The 24,978-nt window shown below is 41.2% G+C and overlaps 1 protein-coding gene across 1 annotated transcript in view; it reads right to left on the reverse strand.

The window, feature by feature from the left end:
* Positions 1 to 24,978, reverse strand: part of ANKRD13C (ankyrin repeat domain 13C) — a 50,459-nt gene that overhangs the window by 11,861 nt on the left and 13,620 nt on the right. Inside the window, exons 2-9 of the mRNA XM_005285504.4 lie at positions 20,528 to 20,569; positions 17,098 to 17,202; positions 15,849 to 15,934; positions 13,452 to 13,497; positions 12,080 to 12,146; positions 8,718 to 8,862; positions 7,887 to 8,018; positions 5,398 to 5,559 (exon numbers count right to left, since the gene is read on the reverse strand). Of these exons, the coding sequence (XP_005285561.1) occupies positions 5,398 to 5,559; positions 7,887 to 8,018; positions 8,718 to 8,862; positions 12,080 to 12,146; positions 13,452 to 13,497; positions 15,849 to 15,934; positions 17,098 to 17,202; positions 20,528 to 20,569 (785 nt within the window). The remainder of the gene's footprint in view (positions 1 to 5,397; positions 5,560 to 7,886; positions 8,019 to 8,717; positions 8,863 to 12,079; positions 12,147 to 13,451; positions 13,498 to 15,848; positions 15,935 to 17,097; positions 17,203 to 20,527; positions 20,570 to 24,978) is intronic.

The raw sequence follows: 24,978 nt of genomic DNA on the forward strand, positions 1-24,978 counted from the left end.
AATAGCTTTGTATTCAAGGACAACTGTTAGACAAGAAAGTCCCTGGCTGTTGACTTCACCAGGCAAGCCAGTCATGGATTCTTAAAGAGGCTTCCACTATTTAATCACATGAACAATTTGTTTCCAATATCAACCCCTATGTTACCTACCTGGAATTGTGACATCTATTTGTAGGGAATGAAGCTCTAATACTGTATTGAAAAGAGAGCTGAACTGCAAAAAAGTGGCACCTTCATGGCGCTCAATATATGACCCTGCCAACTCGACCCCCCATCAGTTCCTTCTTGCCGGCTACTCCGCCAGAGGGGAAGGAGGGCGAGTACTGGAATGGACGTGAACAACACATCTCGAAGAACAACAATTATGAGAAGCTGAGTAACTGTTTTTTCTTCTCCGAGTGCTTGTTCACATCGATTCCTATCAGGTGACTCTCTAATTCCCAAGGCAAAGGTGGGTCTCAGACCCATTTTAGAACTGGAAGGACTCAACCAGTTCATGGTAAAGTTGAAGTTCCGCACAGTCTCCCGAGCACTATTATCCCTTCCCTGGATCCAGGAGACAGGGGGTACGCAGCTCTTGACATGAAAGACACGTACTTTCACCTAGCCATTCGACCTGTGCACAGACATTTTCTCCGGTTTGCGCTCAACCACAAACACTATCAGTTCACAGCCCTCCCATTCGGTCTGTCGACAGCCCCCCGAGTATTCACCAAGTGCATGTCGGTCGTAGCAGCCTTCTTCCGGAGGAGATAGGTGCAGGTATACCCATACCTAGACGACTGGCTGCTCAGGGGCTGTACCAGGGAGCAGGTAGAGTCTCATGTACGATTGGTCAGGTCCACTTTCCAGAGATTGGGAATCCTCATCAACATGAACAAGTAATTCTTATCACCGACCCAAAGAACAGAATTCATCGGAGCGGTATTGGACTCGGTATAGGCAAGTGCATTCTTGCCAGAGACCCGTTTCCAGGCCATGACAGACATTATTCAAAGCCTCAGGGGTACCCGACCACTACTGCAAGGGGATGCCTGAGTCTCCTGGGACACATGGCGGCCTGCACGTACTTAGTCAAACATGCCAGAATGAGACTCAGAATCCTTCAAGCGTGGCTCGCTCAGATATACCGACCGGGGCGCAACAGGTTGGACTCAGTAGTGACAGTGCCAGGACACATACTCAAGTTCCTACCATAGTGGCTCAACCCTCAGATGGTATGCGAAAGTGTCCCCTTCAGCAGTGCACCGCCCTCCTTGTCCCTAATAACAGACACGTCAGATCTGGGTTGGGGGGCAAACCTGGGAGATCTCCGAACACAGGGCCTGTGGTCGCGGGATGAGCTCTCCCTTCATATCAATATCAGGGAGCTCAGAGCAGTGCAACTGGCATGCCAAACTTCCCAGTCACGGCTACAAGGCCAAAGTGTGGCAGTGATGACAGACAACACCGCTGCTATGTTCTACATCAACGGAGTGGAGCCCGTTCTCCCCACCTATGTCAAGAAGCCCTCCAGCTATGGGAGTTCTGCATAGCCCACTTCATTCACCTGGAGGCATCTTATCTCCCAGGAGCACAGAACGAGCTAGTGGATCATCTCAGCAGATTGTTCTGCAACCACAAGTGGTTCGTTCATCCATCCAGATGTTCTTCATCCCACCTTCCAAAGGTGGGGATTTCCCCAGGTCGACCTATTCGCCACCCGGAGCAACAAGAAGTGCCCAATGTTCTGCTCCTTCCAGAAACACAGCCTGGGTTTAATCATGGATGCGTTTCTACTACCTTCGGGAGACTGCCTGATGTATGCCTTCTCACCAGTCCACTCATACATTAGGTGCTGCTCAAGATCTGCAGGGACAAAGCGGAGGTGATTCTGCTTGCCTTAGCATGGCCCCGTCAACACTTGTACACCACGCTTCTGGAGCTGTCAGTGGACACCCCGATCGTGCTACCACTCTGCCCTGATCTGATCGCTCAGGACCATGGTCGCCTCTAACACCCAGACCTCCAGTCCCTCCACCTCACGGCCTGAAAGCTTCATAGTTAAACCCCATGGAGCTCCTATGTTCAGAGCCAATAAGGGAGGTTCTTCTCGGCAGCAGGAAACCTTCCACCAGGGCTACTTATCTAGCCAAGTGGAAGAGATTCACTTGCTGGTGTGCCCAGCAACACACACCTCCACTCCAGTCTATGCCACTCATCCTGGAGTACCTTCTGCATCTCAAACATCAGGGCCTAGCAGCGTCATCTGTCAAGGTGCATCTTGCTGCTATCTTAGCCTTCCACCCAGGAACATCTGGACGCTCCATGTTCGCTAACCCCATGATAGGACGGTTCCTCAAGTGTTTGGAATGCCTATATCCACAGATCAGGCAACCGGTTCCTGCATGGGACCTTAACCTGGTCCTCACGAGTCTCATGGGGCCCCCTTTTGAACCACTGGTGACTTGCTCCCTGTTCTATTTGTCATGGAAGGTATCCTTCCTGGTAGCCATCACATCAGCAAGGCGGGTGTCCGAATTAAAGGCTCTGACCTCCGGCCCACCCTATAAGGTCTTTCACAAGGACAAAGTGCAGCTCAGGCCTCACCCAGCCTTCCTCCCCGAAAGTAGCGTCACAATTCCACATTGGTCAAGACATTTTTCTACCTGTCTTCTATCCTAAGCCTCACACCAGTACCCAAGAGCAGAGACTGGACTCACTGGATGTTCAGAGAGCGCTAGCATTCTACATCGAACGCACGAAACCATTCAAGAAGTCGAACCAACTGTTCATGGTGGTAGCAAACCGGATGAAAGGACTCCTGGTCTCATCTCAAAGAATATCTTCCTGGATCACATCCTGCATCCCCACGTTACAAGTTAGCCAAGGTCCCAGTCCCAACTCTTATGACACGTTCCAGAAGGGCACAAGCCTCATCAGCTGCGTTCCTGGCCCAGGTCCCGACAAAAGAGATCTGCAGGGCAGCGACTTAGTCATCGGTGCTTACGTTTACCTCTCACTATGCTATCACCCAACACAACAGAAATGATGCAGCATTCGGCAGGGTGGTTCTCCAATCAACGATTCCTTAACTCCAACCCCACCTCCAGGGTAGAGCTTGGGAGACACCCAATTGGAATCGACGTGAACAAGCACTTGAAGAAGAAAAACGGTTACTCCCCTTCTCGTAACTGTTGTTCTTCAAGATGTGTTGTTCACGTCCATTCCAATACCCATCCTCCTCCTCCCCTCTCTCCGAGCAGTCAGCAAGAAGGAACTGAAGGGGAGTTGGGTCAGCAGGGTCATATATTGAGCGCAATAAAGGTGCCACTCCAGGGGCTCCACAGCCGACACGACAGGAGCTGCTAAGGGAAAACTTTCCAACGACCATGCACGCGGCGTGCACACATCTGATTGGAGTGGAAGTGAACACCACATCTCAAAGAACAACAGTTATGAGGTGGTAAGTAACCATTTTCTCTACTCATCCAAGCATATTTCAAGATCAGCGTTCACCACTGTCCTGCAAATGAACTTCAAGCTTGACTTGCAAGAGTCACTTACTTGGTAGACAGAAGCAGATAACATTACCAAACCAGGTTATTTCCATTAGCAAAAAGAAAGTGTCTATTTAATACCATGAAACAGAACATCATTGCGCACACCACACTATGACTTAAATTAGGAATCCAGAATGCTTGCCCAATATTTTATGGTAGCACTCAAGTGTCAGGTTAGATGGATTACAGTCAGGCTGATTTTAGAAGGTAAATCTATTCCTCGATCAGTTCTACCGTATTTATGCTTTCTAAAAAAAAAAAAAAAAATCACCTATTATCACCAATCCAAGTTCCTGCTCAAGCAATAGAAAACTAGTGAAAATTAAATGTAAAAGTGTCATTCATTCCAAATAAATAAATTACCACATTTATTGTAGGATTTGAGCGGTCTCTATCTACTGAGGTTAATCTCTTTCAATGGAAACTGGACATGCCTGAAGCTTGCTAAAACATTGCTTGTGGATCTCTATCCCTGTTCCAGGGTGGTGGAGGGATGCTACTCTCCATTACCATATGTATTCAGGAACTGAATGTATAATTTTTAAGTTAGGCAAAGGTTTTAAAATTGGTAGTAAATTCTCAAAACCCAGTATATCTATATCTATATCTATATCTATATCTATATCTATATCTATATCTATATCTATATCTATATCTATATCTATATCAGTTTGGAAAAAAAAATCTTGGCTCTATATTCACAAATATATACACAAATAAAAATGTACCAGAATCCTATTCTCTGAAGCACTATGGTCCAGAAAGACACCCCTGTAATTTGCACAACCTGGCACAACTGCACAGTCATTCCTTACTAACACTGAACTCACTATCCATGTAAAAATAGTAAGTTGCTTGGCTGCTCTTATAAATCCCCCAAGCAGCAAGTCCACTGTGACAAGTTACACATTAGTAACACCAATGCTCCCCCACCTCTGCTCCCTCCCCCCAAGCATAACATCACTTCAGTCATTTTATGCTGGATGATTTTAACAAACACAAAAACTCGACAAATAGAAAATATTAACTCAATTCACCACACAGTTGAACTCCTCATACTTTGACTTCATGTAGCAGTTTGCTTTCTTTACATTATGATCAGTGAAGTATTTGCTATCCATTGAAAGTAACTATAATTAGCTCAAGTTAGTAAAGTGATATCCATGCCTTCCTTATGTTACCATATTTTAACCAAAGAGTGTAAGCCACAAAAGTTGGAATGCATAAAGTTTGCCTGAAAATCATGACACAGACTAAAACCACAAAAGTACATTCAAACATTTAGGATAGTGCGAAGACTATAAGTCAGCAGTTCTAACTATTTGGGGAATAATTTCCCAGTTCATGAAGGAAAGAGGGAAACTACATTTTAAGGCTAATCCTGCCCAAAGCTCTAATCAATTGGCTTGATAAGGTACTTAAAATGGGGACCATTCAGAAGCCAGGTCTTGGGTAAAATCAGCTGGCCACCTCTATAAAGTGCTCTAGCAGGGAACAGCACTATCAAAAAGATGACCTTCAAAGCAACATTCTAAACTAGAACCAAAAAATCCTGCCAAATAGAAAACTAAACTATTCTGATTCAGTCAGCCAGAAAGAACTCCACCTTATAGTAAAAGCCATTATGAAAGATCCAGGGATCACTCACTGAAATATTCAGTATAATCAGAAGGAATTTAACAAGGGAAAGACCACATTGATTAGAGTTATAAACCAGTTCAGATGTTTTAAACTAAGATTTATACAGAAAAGAGGGGGGGAACATTTTTTTTTTTTCTATAAAGCTTATTAGGTATCAAGTGTGAAGATTAACATTCCCTGGACTAAAACTGATGTAGATAACAAGCTAACTATACCTCAAAATTTTGTTCCATCAAGTTACCACCTTTACTCAGGCTTTCCATGATGGCCTTATTTCGAAGAATATCTTCCTCACTGAGATGTTCTCTTCTTTTCCTAGATTCTAAAACAAGTCCATTGACCAAGTAGAAGTCTGCCAAGAAGTTTCCTACTCTTTCCTGTAAGATAGATATTTGACATTAATGAACTCAAAAGCTACGGTAAAATAACTTAACTCAGGAATATTCAAAGACTAAAATGACTGTTACATGAAAGGAAATACATTTAAGAACATAAGAATGAATGTTATACTTTAAGTCACCTGTACTGACAGAGCAATTTCATTAACATTGAATACCTCCAACAATGTAAATGCAAGTGCAGCAGAAACACTGGCTGCCCTTGCCAGGATTTCTTTGGGGATAAAAACTTGCATTAGCACAAAACATCTATTTACGTCAGCATTTCCCAAAGAGCTAATCTAAAGATGGCAAGGGGAAACATGTTTTTTTCTTCTGTGGCTGGTACGTTCTAGAACAGCTGACTGTATCAACTGATATTTTATACACATGACTTATTTTTTGCACCTAGAGTTTACATTTCATAAAATGGAAAAAGTAAAAATTAGAAAAACATGGTGAGATACGAGCTAACTTTTGAGTGACATCACCTAATGCTTCAAAAGAAGGCAAAAATCTTCCCCCACACAGGAGAACAGGCAGTATATCTATACCTAAGGAGAAGAAAACATTCCTTTCATTGCCTTACAAATGAGTACTAGTACCTCTCAGACAGGTGTCTAGGTTGCATAGCAGGAAGTGTTAGTTTATTTAATCCTTTAAAAAACCACTGCGAAATTATTTGCCATTACTCTTGGTATTACCGTATGCAGTTTAGTAATTTAAAATTATAAATGGTATTACTTTCTACTTTACAGCTTTGAATGTCTCTATTCTTGTAGAATGAGATAAGAAATAGTAGCCCCACACAATTTTTGTTAACTCCTTTAATTTTTTTTAATACCTCAGGGCCTGATCTTATGAAATGCTGAGAACCACCTCCTGTGTTCAATGGAACATAAAAGAAGCTTGTAGGTTCAGGTCCTTATTTCCCAAATTTTAGTCTCATCCCTCCCAATCTGCCTTTCTGCACTAAATAATCCTAGAGTAGGTCATCTCCAACATCACAGGTAAATCCGCAACCCCATGTCTCTGACCACTGTTGATATCTCTACTTCATCCTCTTTGAGATGATCAAACCTGAACAAGTGTAAGGTACTGGCATTCTGTATGTTCACAGTTTCTACAGCTGTAAGAGCAGTAACAATTGTAGAGAGTTTGATTTTTTCCCCCTGGTTAATTCAAATTAATGTAGATTTCTGCAAGCTCTAAATGTATCTTGTCAAAGTGCAAATACAGTGAGCTGTATTTTCTGTCTGTACCTGACAATGATGCAGTCTAGTGTAGATTTCGGTGGAATCAGAAGACACAGGGGCATAAAGTATATTGAGCTCAATTTCTACTCAGAGTTCCAAATTAGCAGGTGTTTCTTCAAAAACGATCAGCCAGAACACAGTTAAAGTTAGTACACCAAAGTGCACTGGGTGCCTGCTGACTAAGCTGACTTAACTGTTGCATTTTTCAGGTGAATCCCCATGGGATTTCTACACTGTATGCTTTAAAAAAATTTTAATAAAGTTGTATTTTTGCATAATCTTTGTATCTGCCTTTGCTGTCTGGGATCTGGAATGTCAGAGGAATGGGCAGAGCACCTAGGTCAGCTGATTATTGCCTCACCTGCTATCTTGCCTGCCCTGAATGAGGAGCTGGGAGGAGAACTAGATGAAGCAAAGACTGGCTGAAAACTGCATCCTGGCAAGAGGGGAGTGGTTTGACAGGGGACCTAGCAAATGCTGTCAGCTCTCAGAAATAGCCTTTGGGAGTTTTTAAGTTGAAGTGTCTTCATTAGCCAGAAATAATAAAACGAGTGCCTGAACAATAACCGTTATGACTTCTCTTCATCCAATCCTCTGAAAAGGAATTAATATGCTTTCTGCCATTGTTTTGGTTTCTCTCCGTTTTAATATGTCAACTATTACGGTGGCATCTAAACACTGACTCTGTTCAAGCTATAGCAAAATGTTTAAACATCTTCATTCTCAAGTCTTCATTCCCCTACTTCTGAATTCAGGTCTTCATAATCTCTTGTTCATTCTCTACTTCTACTGTGGAATACTGCACTTTTCTGTCCCCTTTCCTGTCTCTTCACAATGGGTCATAGATCCTTTAACTACACTGCTTACACTGCCTTCACTATCTGGCACAGACTCTGCTTCAATCATGAACTTAAAAAGCCTCTTCCTCCATGGCTTACAACTCAAAGAGAGGTGAGACAAACACACACTCCTTACTCTCCTCTTTTGCATTAACACCATCTGCCAGTGCTATTTTGAACACAGGAACAAAGAAAGGGCTGGATAAGACAGAGAGGCTCTGTTCAGACTTACTGTTTTGTCTTCTCTGAAAAGCCATCCTGTTTGGGCACGCGTGAAGGTAATTGATTTGGTTGATAATGTTGCTGAATAAATATCACTGCTCATTAAAATGTCAACTTCTTCCTCAGTTTCCATCTCAGATTCCTGGAGCAAAAGAAATCCTAAAATACTGAACAGTACTTACTGATTATTTTAAATTTTCTAATTTTTACAAGCAGACTGTACATGAATAAGCCTTATCCTTTTAATTGGATAATTTTTCTCCCCCAGAAAATTATGGATGCTTCAAGAAGTAGCTATTTTATTGGAATTATTCAAAAAATGTCCTATAACATCGGCATCGTAGTACCTTATACAATTGGTATTACAGAAGGAGGCACATGGTCTAAAACTGTGCCAGCCAAATGTACTAATAATTCAGTGTACAGGTACAGTCTCAATTAGTTTAACATTACTATACCACCAATGGAAAAAACAGATTCAAACAGTTTGTCTGGTGCTGGGGGGAAGAAGAGGGGAAAAAAAAAAAAAAACAAAGCAAACAGCATCACCATCCCTAACTTCAGTGGCGATCTGTTTACAACTCTGCTCCAATTTTTCTCTGTTTCCATGGAAAGGGACAGATAGCTGTCTAAAATCAGTTAAGAAGCTTTAAAGTTATTATTTGAAAGCACCTTGCCTCATTTTGTTGATTTTGCATCACCATCCATGTAAACAGTAGCTTAAAGTTGGGTACAGAACCTGACTTTTTAGCAGAATACACATGTAAGTATTTCATTAGTACTGAAAACATATAGGTATAAGGGAATATGTTTAACATTGTGTATATATGCAGCTGCTCACCTCATGATGTATTCGCTGATAAACTTTTTGTTCGTTGTCTAAAACTACAAAAGATTCAGAGGGTGCTGCATCACCATTGAAAATGAAGCTTAAATCCCCTCGTTGGCACTTCATGTCAGTAAAGTCTATGAGAGTTGTGTCAAGCCTGTGGAAATATACCCATGGTAAAGCACCTTTGCAAAAGGTATTATCCAGAAATGTTCAAATACACAAATGAGTTCTACTAGCATCAAACAGCATTGCTTTTCCCCCCAAAATGGTATAGTAAAGTCTCCATTTTCATTGTGTTTTAATATAATTATTATTGCAAATTCCACTTGTATAAATAGGCAACAAATTACTACTTTTTGCTTATACAGTAAATTCCAAATGTAGTAAAGATACCTGTATAAATGCAAACTAAGGTTGTGGCACAAATGCATAGGAAAATGTATAGGGATTCAATTATATAAATGTGGCGAAATGTACAGAATTCAATGTGACTTAGTCCTACATTACAAATACAGTTCAGGGGGATTTTTGTGTTACTTTCATGGCAAAAGATAATGATTTCCTTTCATATTGTATCAATATAGCAGAATTACAAATGGAAAACATTTTAAGGAAAGCTGCCACTGCATCCCTTTTCCCTCAAAACTGCATGGTATCAGGATACTGACTGATCTTACCTGGCATACAAATACACTGAAAGGAATTTCCCTAAACATAAGTGGCCACATTCTGATATGTGTTATTCATTGTGAACGAGGATTACTGAACGAGGATTACTGAACAGTTTCACTGATTTCAGCAAGGTTGCAAGTAATGGTATTAGGATCTGGCCCAACTTGAGAAGAGGACCAGTAACAGAGTGAACTTTGCATTGCCTTGTTTTTGTCATATTTAGCTAGACTATTTCCAGCCTTTTATTTATTTATTTATTTATTTGTATTTTCAGCAGCATAGGCATAGGGCAGGGGTAGGCAACCTATGGCACATGTGCTGAAGGTGGCGCGCGAGCTGATTTTCGGTGGCACTCACACTGCCCGGGGGGCCCTGCATTGTAATTTAATTTTAAATGAAGTTTTTAAAACATTTTTAAAATCTTATTTACTTTACATACAACAATAGTTTAGTTATATATTATAGACTTATAGAAAGAGACCTTCTAAAAACGTTAAAATGTATTACTGGCACGCGAAACCTTAAATTAGAGTGAATAAATGAAGACTCTGAAAGGTTGCCGACCTCGGCATAGGGAATACTTCTACCTGTTAAATTAAGAGTTGAGTGGAGCATGAAGTTTTCCCCTGATATAATTCCTGTGGGTTGCCTCCAAAATGTGTGTTTTTACAGACAGCTAAAGCCACCAGATTTGTTTAGTCTAACAGCCACTAGTCCTTAAGCAATATTTTTAAAATCAGTTATGCCATTTATTCATCTTTTAAATTCAAGACAATATAGGGTATTCTCGTGTAGATTCACTCTCAACTCCCATTACCATTAATGCAAGTAGCATATGCGCAGAGAAGAGACTCAGACTGGTCTCAGTGAGAGCTGACCTAAAAAGTCAGAACATATTTCTGTGTTAAAAGCTTTAAAAGAGAGCAGCAGTTTCTTTGAATAATTTATTATTCTGATTTTTTTGATTTTGGAGCTTAAAGGGAAGAGACACTTGAATCCAACAAAGAATATTACAGCTAATTAAAGAGCCGAGCTGGAAAAGTTGTAGAAACAAAATGGTTTATAACTCTGCCTCTCAGAATTTGAACATTTGTTCTCTGAAGTTATAGTAACCTTTGCCACTGATGTTTTATAGAGCAGCCACATTTCTGAACAAAATATCTGAAATCTGCTTTAATTCAAATAATGTTTAAAAATATAATTGACTCACTGAGACATGAATGTGTTACATGACAGATAGTCAGGTACAACTGAACTATTTGTTCCCGGAACTGACTCAGTAAGAAACTAACCAAAATTCATTCTCCAACCATTTGAATTTAAGTTATAGTTATCCCTGTCTAGTTAAGTTTCAGAAGCATTTCAGTAATTACAACACTTGTTAGTCAAGAGCATCATCTGAGCTGACTTCTAAGAAAATCAACTTTAGCACCTAGAAGAGCAGAAAGCTGCATTCCAATGCACACGAATATCAGAAAACACTTATTCCAAAAATATTAAAAACATACTAGGCTGCCTTTGCAAGCATTTACAGAAGTGAATCAAATAAGAATTTAGATTAGGCACCAAAGAATCTAAAAGGCAACAAGTGTCAAAAGAGATTTTCCCATTAGAGTGTTCTTTGATGCTTTGTCACTTGAAACTGGACAGGACAAGTTATAATGCATTTCACCACATCCCACAAAACACTGTTATACAATAGGTCTCTCTATTTACAGATTTTCCTTGACTAAGTTTCTTCCCTTAATTTTATCCTATTACTCCCAATTATGCCCGAGATAGAGTTAAGTACAGTCAACAGTAATAGCCCACTCCTGTTTGGTATTAGAATAATTGTAAATGCTTGTTTGATTCACTTCCATAGACCCCCCTGAAACCTAACCATTACATAAAGCAATTTTTAATTTAAACAGAACTAAACCTTTGCAACTAGCTCAGAATGCAGATCTCAGTTATTTGCAAGGCAGTTCTAGTCTGTTATATAAGCACGAGGTTTTTTTTGTTTTTAAAAAGGACAATGTGCAACTTCTTCCCCCTCCCCCTACTGCCCTTCTTTAAAAAAAATGCAAGCATAATACTGTTTCGGAAAGCTCTAAAGGCTGGAGCCATTTATAGCAGGGTTGGACAAACTACAACCTGCGGGATTGCCACTCCCGTGGCACTGCGGACCCCACGCCGCTCCCAGAAGTGGCCGGCTCCACGTCCCTGGGGGATGGTGGGGGGGGGAGGAGGGCTCCACGCGCTGCCCTCACCTGCAGGCACCGCCTCCCGCAGCTCCCATTGGCCGGGAGGGGAGCAGTGGGGACGTGATGCCGGACGCTTCTGGGAGTGGCACAGCGCGGGGCCTGGGCAGGCAGGGAGCCTGCCTTAGCCCTGCCGTGCGCCACTGCCACCCTAGAGCCTCTCCAGGTAAGTGGCGCAGGGCTGGAACCTGCACCCCGAACCTCTGCCCTGAGCCCCCTCCTGCACACCACACCCCCTCCTGCACACCGCACCCCCTACCCCTGCTCCAGCCCTATATTCATGGCCCTGTATGCAATTTCCCCACCCAGATGTGGCCCTCGGCCAAAAAGTTTGCCCACCCCTGATTTATAGTCTTCAAACCACTACCAGAAGTGATATTTCAGTTGGATTGTTGTAGTTCAGTAATAAACACTTCGTTTTAACTTAAGTTTACAATAGTACAAACCAGTTCTTACCTGATATTTATACCTTGTTTGTATATTTTACACGCATCGGAAGGCAGAATTCGGGAAAGTAAAGGCACTATATGTGTAAAAGAAAAGTATTAATACTGAACAAGACATAAGAAATATAACTAAGTACTTCTGCGCAACCGACCCTATCTCAGCAACATACATTTAATAAAACACTGTAAATTCCACCCATCTTCAGATATTGCTGTATTTTAAGTATAGAACTATGCCCATTACACTTCTATTGAAATTGTACCTAAAATATGGAAAAATTACAGTGTTGCAATCAATAACTGAAAAATGAACAAATACCCTGTAGTGAAATAGACTGCCTTCAGTATCACACAACAGCTTAAAATGCTCTCAAGCCAACTGAACCAGATACAGGTTCCCAACCATTTGCCTCCTAGCTACTTATATTTTAGTCATGATCTCAGAATTTCCTTTATGTCTCTATTATATTGGCTAAAAAGATTAGTTACAGTTAGACTGTACTGAAACCACTGAAATGGAAAGTGCATAGTGTAGCATATCTAAAACTTCAAGTGAACATTAAACCAGCAGTGAAACTGGGCATCAGGACAGTCTTATCATATTAATATGTGAGAAGACAGATATAACACAGCTTACTGCATTTTTAAAAGCATCATTTCTTTTACTGCAGTAAAACAGTTAATGGTTAAAAATGCCCCACAATGTTCTGAGTGGCATTATAAAGGCACAGAACAAATTGCAGTCAGTTGAACCTACTGAGAAGAGGAATAATTGCTCTGAAATGCACTGTCCAGGAGTCTTATTCTTATGAAACTGGATTTACACAAAGAGGGGCTCGACCCTAGATTAGCAGAACGGGGTGGTTTAGGGAAAGCCATTAGAGGATGCACTCCACTCAAGACCGTGCTGCTCACCATTGTGGGAGATTGGTGGTGGAACCACAACGCAGTTCTGGCTATACTCCCGGTTCCTATTTTCCTAGGCAAAGGCGGACTGCCATATCAAGGCATTGTGAATCAGACCTCAGCATCACCACTCTAGGAAGGCCTGGTTCCCACCCTGTCTGGCCCTTTCAGATACTGTACACTTATACAAAAAGGTGCAGGTGTCAGCTCAACAGGCAGAGCACAATTTACTTTGCAACACTCCAAGTTGTTGCTATATGCACATCTGCTCAACAAATTTTCATAGCTCAGCAGATGCTTATTTTTCCATGCAAATTGGCTTTGAAATTCTGCACACATCATCTAAAAGGAAGGGAGGTCTCTGTGGGGTTTAATTTTTTTCTTTAAGCAATGCTGGAGTCTAATTTTAGGGGGATACTACAGATTCCATTTCTTTGCACCTATCAGTACATAAAGATAGGTATTATAGTTCTTACCCCAACTTTGAAAATCCCAGTGAAGTTCAAGATAGAAGTCACCTAGCTGTGAAAAAAATATGAATGTATCATTAGCCATATTGACAGCTGTTTTAACATTTCTGGGAAGACACGCGAAATGCAAATGTCATCTTGGGAAAGGCTAGATAAAATGAAGACTGGGTATAACTGAATAAAAAAAAAATCTAGCCTTCGTTCCTCCAATGTTATCATCTGAAAAACAATTAACATTTCTTCATTCCAACTAGAGCGGAGTGAATATGATGAAGTTACAAATTGAGAGGCTATACTGCCCATTAGTAGTTTATATTTCTGAATTTCTTTTATTTGCAATCATTCAAAGAGGGGAAAAAAAAAAAAAAAAAAAACTAAGGACATGACTCCAATTAGCTAATCCTTTCCGAGGCTGCTAGGAGTGGGAGGGGTCTCGAGTCTCTATAAACCAGACCCAGCTCATTCCATAGACAGAAGATGAGGCAGCAGCCCAGAAGACTAGGCAGCTGAAGAACTGCCAATGGTGGGAGGAGGAGGAGGAGCAGTTCCAGAAAGGGGCAGGCAGGAGTAGAGGCACAAATGTAGGAAAACCGGCTACAGGATGGGGCCTGTCTCCCTAGGAAACTTGGGACTAGCTTGAGAGGTAAGAGAACGGATGGAGAAATAGGACTGAAGATTTTGGCAGTGGATGATAAACTAAATACTGATATCTCTCTTGTATAAGTACTCGGACATTTTCTCTGGCTTCTTTTCTTCCTTTCTCCTCCCTCCCACTGACCCCTTTCCTTTCTGTGGTGGTCAGATCATCCTGGATCACCAGACAATGGCCTGGTGACATTTAGAGCTGTGGGATTTAGGGTTTAGCTGGAGGGCCAAGTAACCTTAGTGACTGTCTGCCAGTCTCGCTGGGGCTGGTGAGAAACTGCACAGATCTGTTTTACAGATACAGATTTTAAATGGATGTGAACTCAACCCCCTATTTTCCACAAGCCATTCCACATTTTACCACTGACCCAAGGGAAGTTGAAAGCACTGTGATGTTTTATAGCAGCTAGTGTTCTAACAAGAGCACAGGCAGCAGCAATTTGAAACTGGGGGACAGAATCTTTTAATCCTAGTTTCATATTACTGCTTTGGGGAAAGCATTACTGTGCACAGGCAGAGTTAGGCAGCTGCACATAGAGGTACATTTATTTAAGTGAAAGACTAGACTAAAAACTCACTGCTATGAGTGCACTGACAGAAAGGGGGAAGGAAGAGAAAAAAGGTTCAATGTTACATGTAGTAAAACTGATAGCTGAAAGAGGTGAGCATATCAGAAACAAAATCTGGTGTAAGGGATAGGGTTATTCCAAAAGAGAAGTTTAAAGACCTAATCCAATACAAAATAAGTATCCTTCTAACTTTTGTCACATTGAAAGCCCTGGCTTAATTACTGCAAACCACAGGAGATGGATAATTCCTCCTTACATAAACTGAGCTTTTATAACAATTTCTAACAGTGGAGGAGGAACTCCTGTGTCCCAAAGCCTCGTTGGCACTCTTAGGCGGTTTCTGCAGAGCACCTAGGACTAACCGGGCATAGAGCTTAAGCTCTCTTCTTATCCCTAGAGATGTATGCTCCAAAACATGAAGCTATGAAACTGAGCCAATAAACAAGAGGAGGGACACAAACTATTTCACAGCATGCACCACCCACTCTCCCATTCAGGATGCATGTACTGTCTCCCCACCTATTTGCAACCACAACTTTGCTGGGGCAATCACATCAGTTTGTTTACATAGAAAAGTATTAGGAAGCACTGGCTATATCTTAATACTGCAATACTATGGAACCATTGGAAATAATCAACATATGTGACCAGCCACTTCACCATGAGTGATAATGAACAACAATTTGGGAACCAGTGCACTAGTGACAGTCAAAATGAACAATGAAAATGCCAGACACTAACAATTTGAGGGGTGTGTGTGGGTGTGTAAAAACTACGACACTCCAGTGATTCATTAGGGCTCTGAACCTGCCAAATGAAAAGTAATGTCAATTCCTGTAAGTAACTTTAAAATTAAGCATTTGATTTCCTCAAGTATAACTCCAGCATTTAGCACATTTAGATTAACTAACTAAAGAATCTCTGAAAATTTAATAGTGAGAGAAGTTACCTTACCACAATACTTTTTGCTCTAGAAATGTACTGCCTCCACATGTCTCCACTAAGAGATCATCTGCACCACCATGTGGTGATCATGATCTCTTTCAAGGCAAAGAAAACATACTTCCTCGAAGGGTTACCTGGTTTGAAATGGGCTCTCCTGGAGAGTAGCAGGGCACATGATAGTATGGCTCAGTGTCAACATAATAAAAGAATAATTGTCATTTATCAACAGTTTCCTTAAGCTTACCTCTTTCAGGGCTTTTAATAATCGAGGTCGCTTTTCTTCAACACTTTCCCTGGATTGCTGTTTCAGCTTCCTTAGGAGTGCTGTAACTAAATAGAAGAGTACTGTAAATCAAATATTTTGCTCAGATTGTGAACCCTTCAGGACAGGGACTCATTTTCCAGAGCTTTTCAAATATTGAAAAATGTGAGCAAGTGTCTGTTTCATCAGACATTTTAAATATGTAATTATATATAGCTATATTTGAATCACAGCAGCAAGAAAGCCTCACTAATCCTGTTTTGCAACATAATCAGTATATGTAAGTTCATGGCAACACTTCTAACTGCATCCCATTTTTGCTTGCATACTACTGGACATGCGTCCGTGGAAGACATTAATATTTACTTCTATGGGGAGAAACCCTCAGCACAGAGGAATGCCCTGTGTTTAAAATGCTGGTAGTATTTACAAATGACCAGCAAAACATTAAGTTGTGTGCTATGAGAAGCAGTAAAACAACAAATAAAGAAGTACTTAACTGCCATCCAACAACAGGTGGCAGTGGGCTAATTTTGATCCTTACTGCTTCACTTGAGAGCAGAATGGATAAGTAACTCACTCAACACAGCTTGTGACTTAGTCCCCTGGTCAGCAGAGAACCAAAGACAAAAGTAGTATCCCACTGCCTGTGGTTACATGTTATCTGCACACACACTCCCTCCCATTAATCACAATTAGAAACTGCACTTGAGATATTTAACACATAGCTGGTTGATTAACTTTTAAGAGGCATTAAAATGTCCCAATGGTCTACAGTAAGAAATAGCAGAATGTGAGTGAATCACATTGCTACCTTGGCTTATGATTTTACTCTTATTTAGAAAAGGTCAGTTTGTTGTTTTTACATCCACTGAAAAACAAGGTCTTAAACATTCTAAACTTCTGTCTTCACTTTAATACAGTTTAGCTTACTACCACTCTGGTGCTATCAGGACTAGGGAAACTGTGTTTAGCAGAGATATTAATTAACAGTTAACTAACATTTTTAAACACCACAGTATCCAGGGTAGACAAAGGCAGTAGCATTTATCTAAATAAATGTTAACTAGTTGCAGTCAACCTTAGAGGGGGCCTTAACAACCAACTAACACTGTCTTAGTCTACACAAGGTGCCAAGTAATACTCTTCATGTCAGCTAAACAGACTTCATTTCCTAGGCTAAGAAAGACCTCTGTTTACATCAACCAATTAATCAGCTAAGATTTCTTACTCATTTGTCTGTCTCCATAGCTGATGGCTTCTGCAAGAGGACTCCATCCCTGAGCATTTTTCACCTTTACTGGAGCATTGTGGGCCAAAAGCAAGTGTGCACATTCTGTAACAGAACAAGTAGTAATATTTATTTACAGCAAACACTATAGTTTCCTTTAAATATTCTGTAAGAGGTCATTAAAAATAACCCTTGTTCCTCTTCCCTTCAGCTGTCAGGTTTTTATAGGGGAAAAAACCTTGTGACAGTCTTTTAGATGGTAATAACTGTCCTTTCTGGAGAAAAGGAGTTGAGATGGGCTGGAACTGTTGCTGTTAAACTCTGATCCAGATTCTCTTCCTCCCTCCCCTCTCCCCCCAAACACAAAACAGCAAGGACAGAAAATGCAGCTTCTGTCTCTGGTACTGACTTACTTGCAATCTGACTGCTAGAGAAACATTGGCAGAACACCGGTCTTATCAGCTACTCTGAGATTTGGCAAACTTGCACCAGTGTCAGGCTGGCTGTTTAAAACACTGCCGTTAGCTGCCCTCTAGTCCTAGGCTCACTGCAGTGCTGTGAGACAGACAGACTTAGCCAGCTAACACTTTTATTAAAGAGAAGGCACAAAATAGAATAGAAGATAAAAGGTGGGAAAGAAAAATGACATGAAGGGGGAGGGTGACAGCAGGAACCAAAGTCTCATATTCCAGGTGGTGTTCAGAATGCAGGCAGAGCCACTGGAGGTGAACGTCATCTAAGTCTCTCTCTCTGGCCAGACCTGATTGGGTCATCTCACAAATCAGGCCTAGTTTCCAATGCACCAGTTTCACAAAAATAGTGTGTCACCCTTGATGACCAGAAATTGTCAAGACTATAGCTTTCTCTCTCCTCAAAAGCTATAATAGGGCATAGGTTAACAGAGAACTGTGAAATCTACTGAATTACCCAGACCACTTTCTCTAAAACCCTGAGGTTTTTCTTGGACATTCCCATTCAAGTACTGACCAGGCTCAATCCTGCTTAGCTACTGAGATTTGAAATCGCATCTCATGATTGAGAGCATAACCAATTTAATTTAAAACCAAAACAGCTAGTTTCTTCAAACAGATGTTGTTCAAACATGCTTTTACATTTACTCAAGATGCAGAGACTGTACACAAACAGAAAGATTAATTGCATTGTGCCTCTAATGTCTATTGATCTAAAAGCCAGATTCCCAACGGGCATACTATCATGTTGTTGATGGTTATACCTCTAAAGACATCTGTCACTTCTGGATGATGAAGAGATTTCTCTGAGTTCACTTAGCTGATGTGTTGAGCACATCCTCTTGCCTCAAAAGCAGTCTTAGGAGATAAGAATCACACGTGCCCACCTCTTACATATAAGAGTTTAACTAGTACACCAGCAGAAGCATGCCAAAGTAACTATGATAAATGTTTCAATGGAAAAATTCCAGAGGGTCCCAGTGACAGCACAATGCTAAAGTCATTTGAATCATATTCTTGGTCTTATGCTCCAAAAGGGAGCATCCTGACAAGGAATTCTTTCCAGTTCTACTACAACGCCCCTACCATCCAAAATAAAAGGGAAGCAGAAATGCTCTTAAAAGGGGTCTGGTTCCACTTTGGTTGGAAGTATGATAGCCATCATGCAATATATACTTTAAAATGGACAAAGGCTGAATGTGTTACATTTGCCATGTCTCATTATTTACAACAGACACTTTGGAGTCATTTACAGGCAGTATATGTATTGAGAAGAGCTACTAGACACATCTAGCACATATATAAAAATGAAATTGAGCAACTATAATTTTGCCCTTAGTTTTCAGAAGTTGAAAAAAATATTTTTAAAAGTATTCACACTTCAATAGCATGGTCACACAGTTCATACAGCCTCCTCCTTCTACTTTCTACCCTTAATTTTGCTTTCATTATTTACTGAGACCTATGTTTCTGAGGCTTCTCTGCCATTAGCATTCCATGAGCTTAAATTATTAAGTACCACAAATAGGTGCAATTATGATGTGTTATACAAACACCAACCAAAGAAGAGTAAAGTTATGCAGTCACCTGGTATATGAGATCCTGGAAATCATGATCTAATGGACAGAGCACAAGGCTAAAAGCAATGCATTCTTGAGTTTAATTCATGCTATGATTTGCTATGTGGCCTTGGGCAAGTCACAATCTTTAAAACGGTGACAATACCTACCTACCTACCTACACAAGGGTCTTGTGAGGATGAGTCAACATTCATGGAGTATTGATTATTAATAATGCAACCCAGCTTTACTTAATATAGCTGAAATCTGGAAATATCAGATACTATTTGTACCAATAAGACTTCTATATGAAGCTTAATTGAAAAAAGTGTTCAGCTACCAAAAAAAAATCTTCTTAAAAGACATAACTAGATCAGACTCTAAAAATTGATTTAAATTTAAAATTGCCAAACTACATTGATATTTACTCAAAAAATGGTAGAGGACATAACTATCTAGAAACAGGTGGGGTGAACACCCATTTATCCCACCGAGATTATCTTAATATATAGTGTATGCTATTTATGGGAAAACTTTGATAAAAAGCTTCCCTTAGAAATTTGGAGCTACCTGTCACATACTAACATCTTAAGATGTTAGTATCAACACTTAGTATACACATATAATGCGATTTTAAAGCAACAACAACTAAAAGGTTAATTTCACCCAACCTACCTGAAAATGATCAAAAGCATTAATCTCAGTTGGTCCTTGATTTTGTTTCCCTAGTTTTGTTTTGTTTTTTTTAAATGAGAGTTTCCCCTCTCTCCTGCTTTCTGGTACACAAGCAGCCAGCTGGGAAAAACACCCTAGCTTCTGTTGCTTAGCCAACTCACGTGAAGCAGCCCACCTGTTTCAACAGCCCCTCCTCTTCCTGTTGGGGTTTAGCTATGCAAGAAGAAATGGCAGCACCTTTTCCCACCTGCCAGGAGGACTACTTCCTGTCTTCGTTCAGGGTGAAGATGGAAAAGCACCTCTGGTCATGCCTCTTTTCTCTCACCTTTCTAACTCTAGGACCCTCCAGATCTCAGTGTTTCCTGATAGCTCCGTAAGAAGAGGAAAGCCTTCTCCACCTATTCTCTTATTAGACTCTCAGCAGAGTGCCCAGTGAATGCCCACCTATTATAGCTCATTTTCCTGCCTCCAAAGACCTCCAACCTGCTCCCATTCATTCCTCAGCTCCCTCCTGCCACCTTGATTTTGACATCTTTACCCCCAATCTCTCAAGTTTATTTTCTATTCTCATGTATCCTCTTGTTTCCTGAAAGCCTCCGCACTTTTAACTGAACACATTCAATTAAAGTCTATTTTTTTAAGTCTTCAACTTTTCCAATCATTTCTCTTCCCTAAAATCTTGAGAGAAATCTGAGAACATATGATACTTAAAGTAGTTTTACCAACCTTTATGTCCCAACATCACAGCAAGATGTAACGGAGTGTTTCCTGCAGTGAGGGGGGGAAAAAGGGGAGAACATTAGATTCACGGTACAAGAATCCATGAGACTTTCTTTAGGAGTTGGCTCTTGTGTCTCAAGGAAGGCTCATATATAACTTAATTTAACAATGTGAGAATGTAACAATCAATGATACCATAAATATATAAAAGTTACAAGGTTATTCTTTTTAATGAATGATTCCTTTGATACAAAAACTGTAACATGTTAATATACATCTACATTAAAAGTGTTTCAAGAAGAGAGAGTTTTCTGTATCATTTACATCTTGAAATTTGTTTCTAGCAATTCAAACAGGAAAAAAAAAAAAAGAGTCTGATTCTACTTTTAGGAAAGTAAAAGAACTATAGCCCAAACCACCTTATTTGTTGAAAAGTCTCAAATTGTATCAAGAACAGCAGATCTAGGGCAACAACTACACATAAGAAAGTTATTCTGATAAAATTTTGAAGAGCATGTGTGATGCTGGCAAACAAGGTGCTAGCTCATGCCAAAGCCCCTAGGCCTCCCTGAACACTGACAAATGCATAACAGGTGAACCAGACTGATTTCCAGCGTGTTAGTACTGTTAAAATAGATGTTAATTTTATAAGAATGGGTTTAGACTTTATGAAATGCTTGTAGGAGGCTGCATGTATAAATCTGGTACCCCATGTGATAAGGTTACATTAACTGTTTGCATTGTAACCCTCTGTAATCATGTCTGTCATCTAACAGGAAAGGAGCATTAATTAATCTAGGAATGCTGGCTTCATACAAAAGGTGCTGGGTTCTACCCAGGAAGAAGGCCCATTGAAACCAAATGAGATATTGTGAAACATTAAAGAACAAAGATTTTGTTGATTGCTCCCCCACATACCCATGAAGAGGAGACTGGAGGTGGACTAGTCCCACCAACTTGAACTCTGGATGAAGGGAATAAAAATCCCTGACAAGAAGGAATTGTATCTCTATGGTGCTTGAACTCTGAGGGAAGAAGATTTCTAAGCACAAGCCAGGGATCTCCAGCTGTTTGGTCTGGGTTAGCCCTAAAGGACATATTGCAGCAACTTCTATTACCCTTTTGGAAACGAAGACTAACTCATTTGTGTGTGTATTTTTACAGCTTTAACCTTGTAAATAAATTAACTAAAGAGTTATTAACTAAGAAAAAAAAAGTTATGATAGGATTGGCTACAAGCGTTGTCTTCGGTATAGGATCTAAGGTGCAACTGACCTGGGGTAAGCGACAATAAGTAACCTGAATATTGTTGTGATTTTTGGGATAAAAGATCATCTATCACAAAGGAAAGCTTGGATGGCAAAATAGACCAGAGTATCCAAAAGAACTATCTGTGACTCCATGTTAAGTCTGTTATAGCGCTTGAGGAGTTCACACTTGATTGGTGAAATCCAAGTATAGAACTCAGTCAGTTTGGGATTTGTGCACTGCTTCTTCAATCTGTCCTGAGATTGGTACTCACACCCGTGAGCAACTTTAGAGAGTCTGACAGTATGTTTTATTAATTTTTTTCCCAGACATTCAGTGGTTTGAGCATTGGCCCGTTAAACCCAGGGTTGTGAGTTCAATAACTGAGGGGGCCATTTAGGGATCTGGGACAAAAATCTGTCTGGGGATTGGTCCTGCTTTGAGCAGGGGGTTGGACTAGATGGCTTCCTGAGGTCCCTTCCAACCCTGATAGTCTATGATTCTATGAATACTAAACCAGTTTTAGTAGTATGGAATTAGACAGCTAGTGGAACGTAATGCTCCACCCTTCAATATGAAGACAGTGTGACTGGTTAGAGCAGAGGTCCCCAAACTGTGGGGCACCCCTCCCCAGGGGGCACAGAGAAATGTTCGGGAGTGCGCGGCTGGGGCCTGATCCAGCCCCATGGGGGGCAGGGAGGGAGCACCACCCAGCTCACTCCTGGTCTGCGCATGGAACCCCAGCTGCCTTCGCCCCCTTACCTCTGTCCGCGTTCCCTCCCCCGAGGCTCCGGGGGGGGGGGGGCGGGACCTGATGTAAAATGTAATGAAAAAAGTCTCAGTGGTCAAACATACATAGTAAGGCCATCAACAACACTTAATAAGTATCCAATCTGCATAACTTACTACTTTGGGATGAGGGAAGGGGAGACAGTATTGCTAAAGGCAGTCAATCCTTCAGGTTATTTAAAAGGCTTAAAATAGACTTGTCACTAGATACTTTAGAGGAAAGTATAAGAATAAACTGCTACTAAACAACTGGAATAGTAACAACATTTCCAAAGAAAAGGGGAATAGAGAACTGTAATTAGATCTCTGGACAGTTCCAACAACAAAACAAACACAATTGTAATTTTACATATTAAAAATCCCTAGTTCTAAATTTACACTTTGACAGGGATTTCTTACCTAAGTATTGAAAAATACAAGGGTGAGGAAGATAATATATCTTGAGTGCCTCTAAATATGCCACCATACATCATTATATATACAAAATTTCAATTACTATGTTACAGAGTGTAGATTCTAAGTGCAGGAACTGGAAATGTTTACCTTCTAGAAAGGGAATGATCTTTATAACTCTTGTGACACTCTATCCCCCAGGGGATCGCCCTGTAGCCCCTATATTCATCATTTGTATATAATTGTGATATTGCATATAAAGCATTCCTTGTAAGGTATCAGGGAAAAGTTATGATCTGCTGAAACCCACTGTTCCATCTAAATATGTACATCATTAATGCATATTAAGTTATGAAATTGTGTTGTATGGTTCTCAGTAATATATGTTGTGGGTTTGGGAAGCGCCCAGATACTAGCTCCCCAAAGACAACAACCAGGGGGATAACCAACACCCGGACAGGTGTTGAACAACCATCAACAGCCATTATCCAGCCAGGGAGCTACAATGCAATGACTCACTTGCACAAGGCCACTCCAGGGGAATTGCTTAACCTTGCCTGGTGCTGACTCAGCAATGGCCACCAGACATGCCTGGATTTGTGTTCTCCAAGCACATGGACTAAGGGTATAAAACAGAACACAGTGGCCTCGTGCTTGGCCTTTTTTCCTCCCCCCACCTATGCTGCAAGCAACAAGGACTCTCAGAAGACTGAAGACTCCAACAGAGGAGACTGGCCCAGGTTTCAAGTGTGAAACCTGTGTTCTATGAACTGCAATATCCGGTGGGGTGAAAGAAACTCCTTTATCTAGATGTTGCCCAGTCTAATAGGGTTGAGAGTTGAGACTACATGCTTATATTTTATTTTATTTTGTAACCACTTAAAATCTATCTTTTGTAAACAATAAACTTGTTTTACTGTTTATCTTTAACAGTGAGTTTGCCTGAAGTGCTTGGTAAATCTGCTCAGGTTTTCAAAGGCTGGTGTATATCCACTTTCCATTGATGAAGTGGTGAACCAATTAATAAACTTGCATTGCTCAAGAAAGGGTCTTGAGCAGTGCAAGATGGTATATTCCCAGGGTACAAGGCGTGGAGGATTTGGCTGGTGCCTTTCTCTGAGATTCATGCAATGCAGCTAGGTGTGGGGCTCCACACGTGGTTGTACTGAATGGTAACAGCACCTGGAGGGGTTTGCTGCTTGTCACTAGCAAAGCATTGTGAGAGACAGCCCAGGCTGGAGAGTTAAGGGGGCACAGCAGTCCCACAGTCCTAGGCCACACCCCGGGGATCCTGTCACACCCTTAACCTCCAATACTCCATCCCCCTCCATTATAGATAATTAGGATTGTAGCGTCTTCTGGGTAGGTGCCACCCCACTTTTTTTTTTTCCTTTGGCCTGTTGAGCATCATGCTCACCTATGAAGCTGTACAGGAACTCCTCACTTAAAGTTATCCTTATTAACATTATTTCATTGTTACGTTGCTGATCAATTAGGGAACATGCTCGTTTAAAGTTATGCAATGCTCCCTTCTAACGTCGTTTGGCAGCAGCCTGCTTTGTCCACTGCTTGCAGGAGGAGCAGCCCGTTGCAGCTAGCTGGTGGGGGCTTGGAACCAGGGTGGACCGGCAGCCCCCTATCGGCTTCCCCCTATCAGCTCCCTGCTCCCTTAAGTTCCATGTGCTGCAGCCGCTCAGCAGGCTAGCAATTTCAGGCTATCAATTGGCAGTTCAGCTGTCCCTCCCCCCCCCCACTACCATGTGCTGCTCCTGCCCTCTGCCTTGGAGCTGCTCCCAGAGACTCCTGTTTGCTGTGCAGTGGTTGAAGGGGGGGCTAATGTCAGGGTGTCCCCCTCCTGCACCCCACTTACCCCTTCTCCATATACAGCAGGGAGGGGACACGGACAGAGAGAGACAGAGAGGTTGGGGCACAGCTGCTGTCTCAACTTCCTGATCCACTTAAAAAGACAATGCACTTAAGAGTGGGTCAGCTTACTTAAAGGGGCAGTGTGCATCTCTCTCTCTCTC

Source organism: Chrysemys picta, chromosome 8 (genome assembly GCF_011386835.1).
Source record: "Chrysemys picta bellii isolate R12L10 chromosome 8, ASM1138683v2, whole genome shotgun sequence".
Lineage (NCBI taxonomy): Eukaryota > Metazoa > Chordata > Testudines > Emydidae > Chrysemys > Chrysemys picta.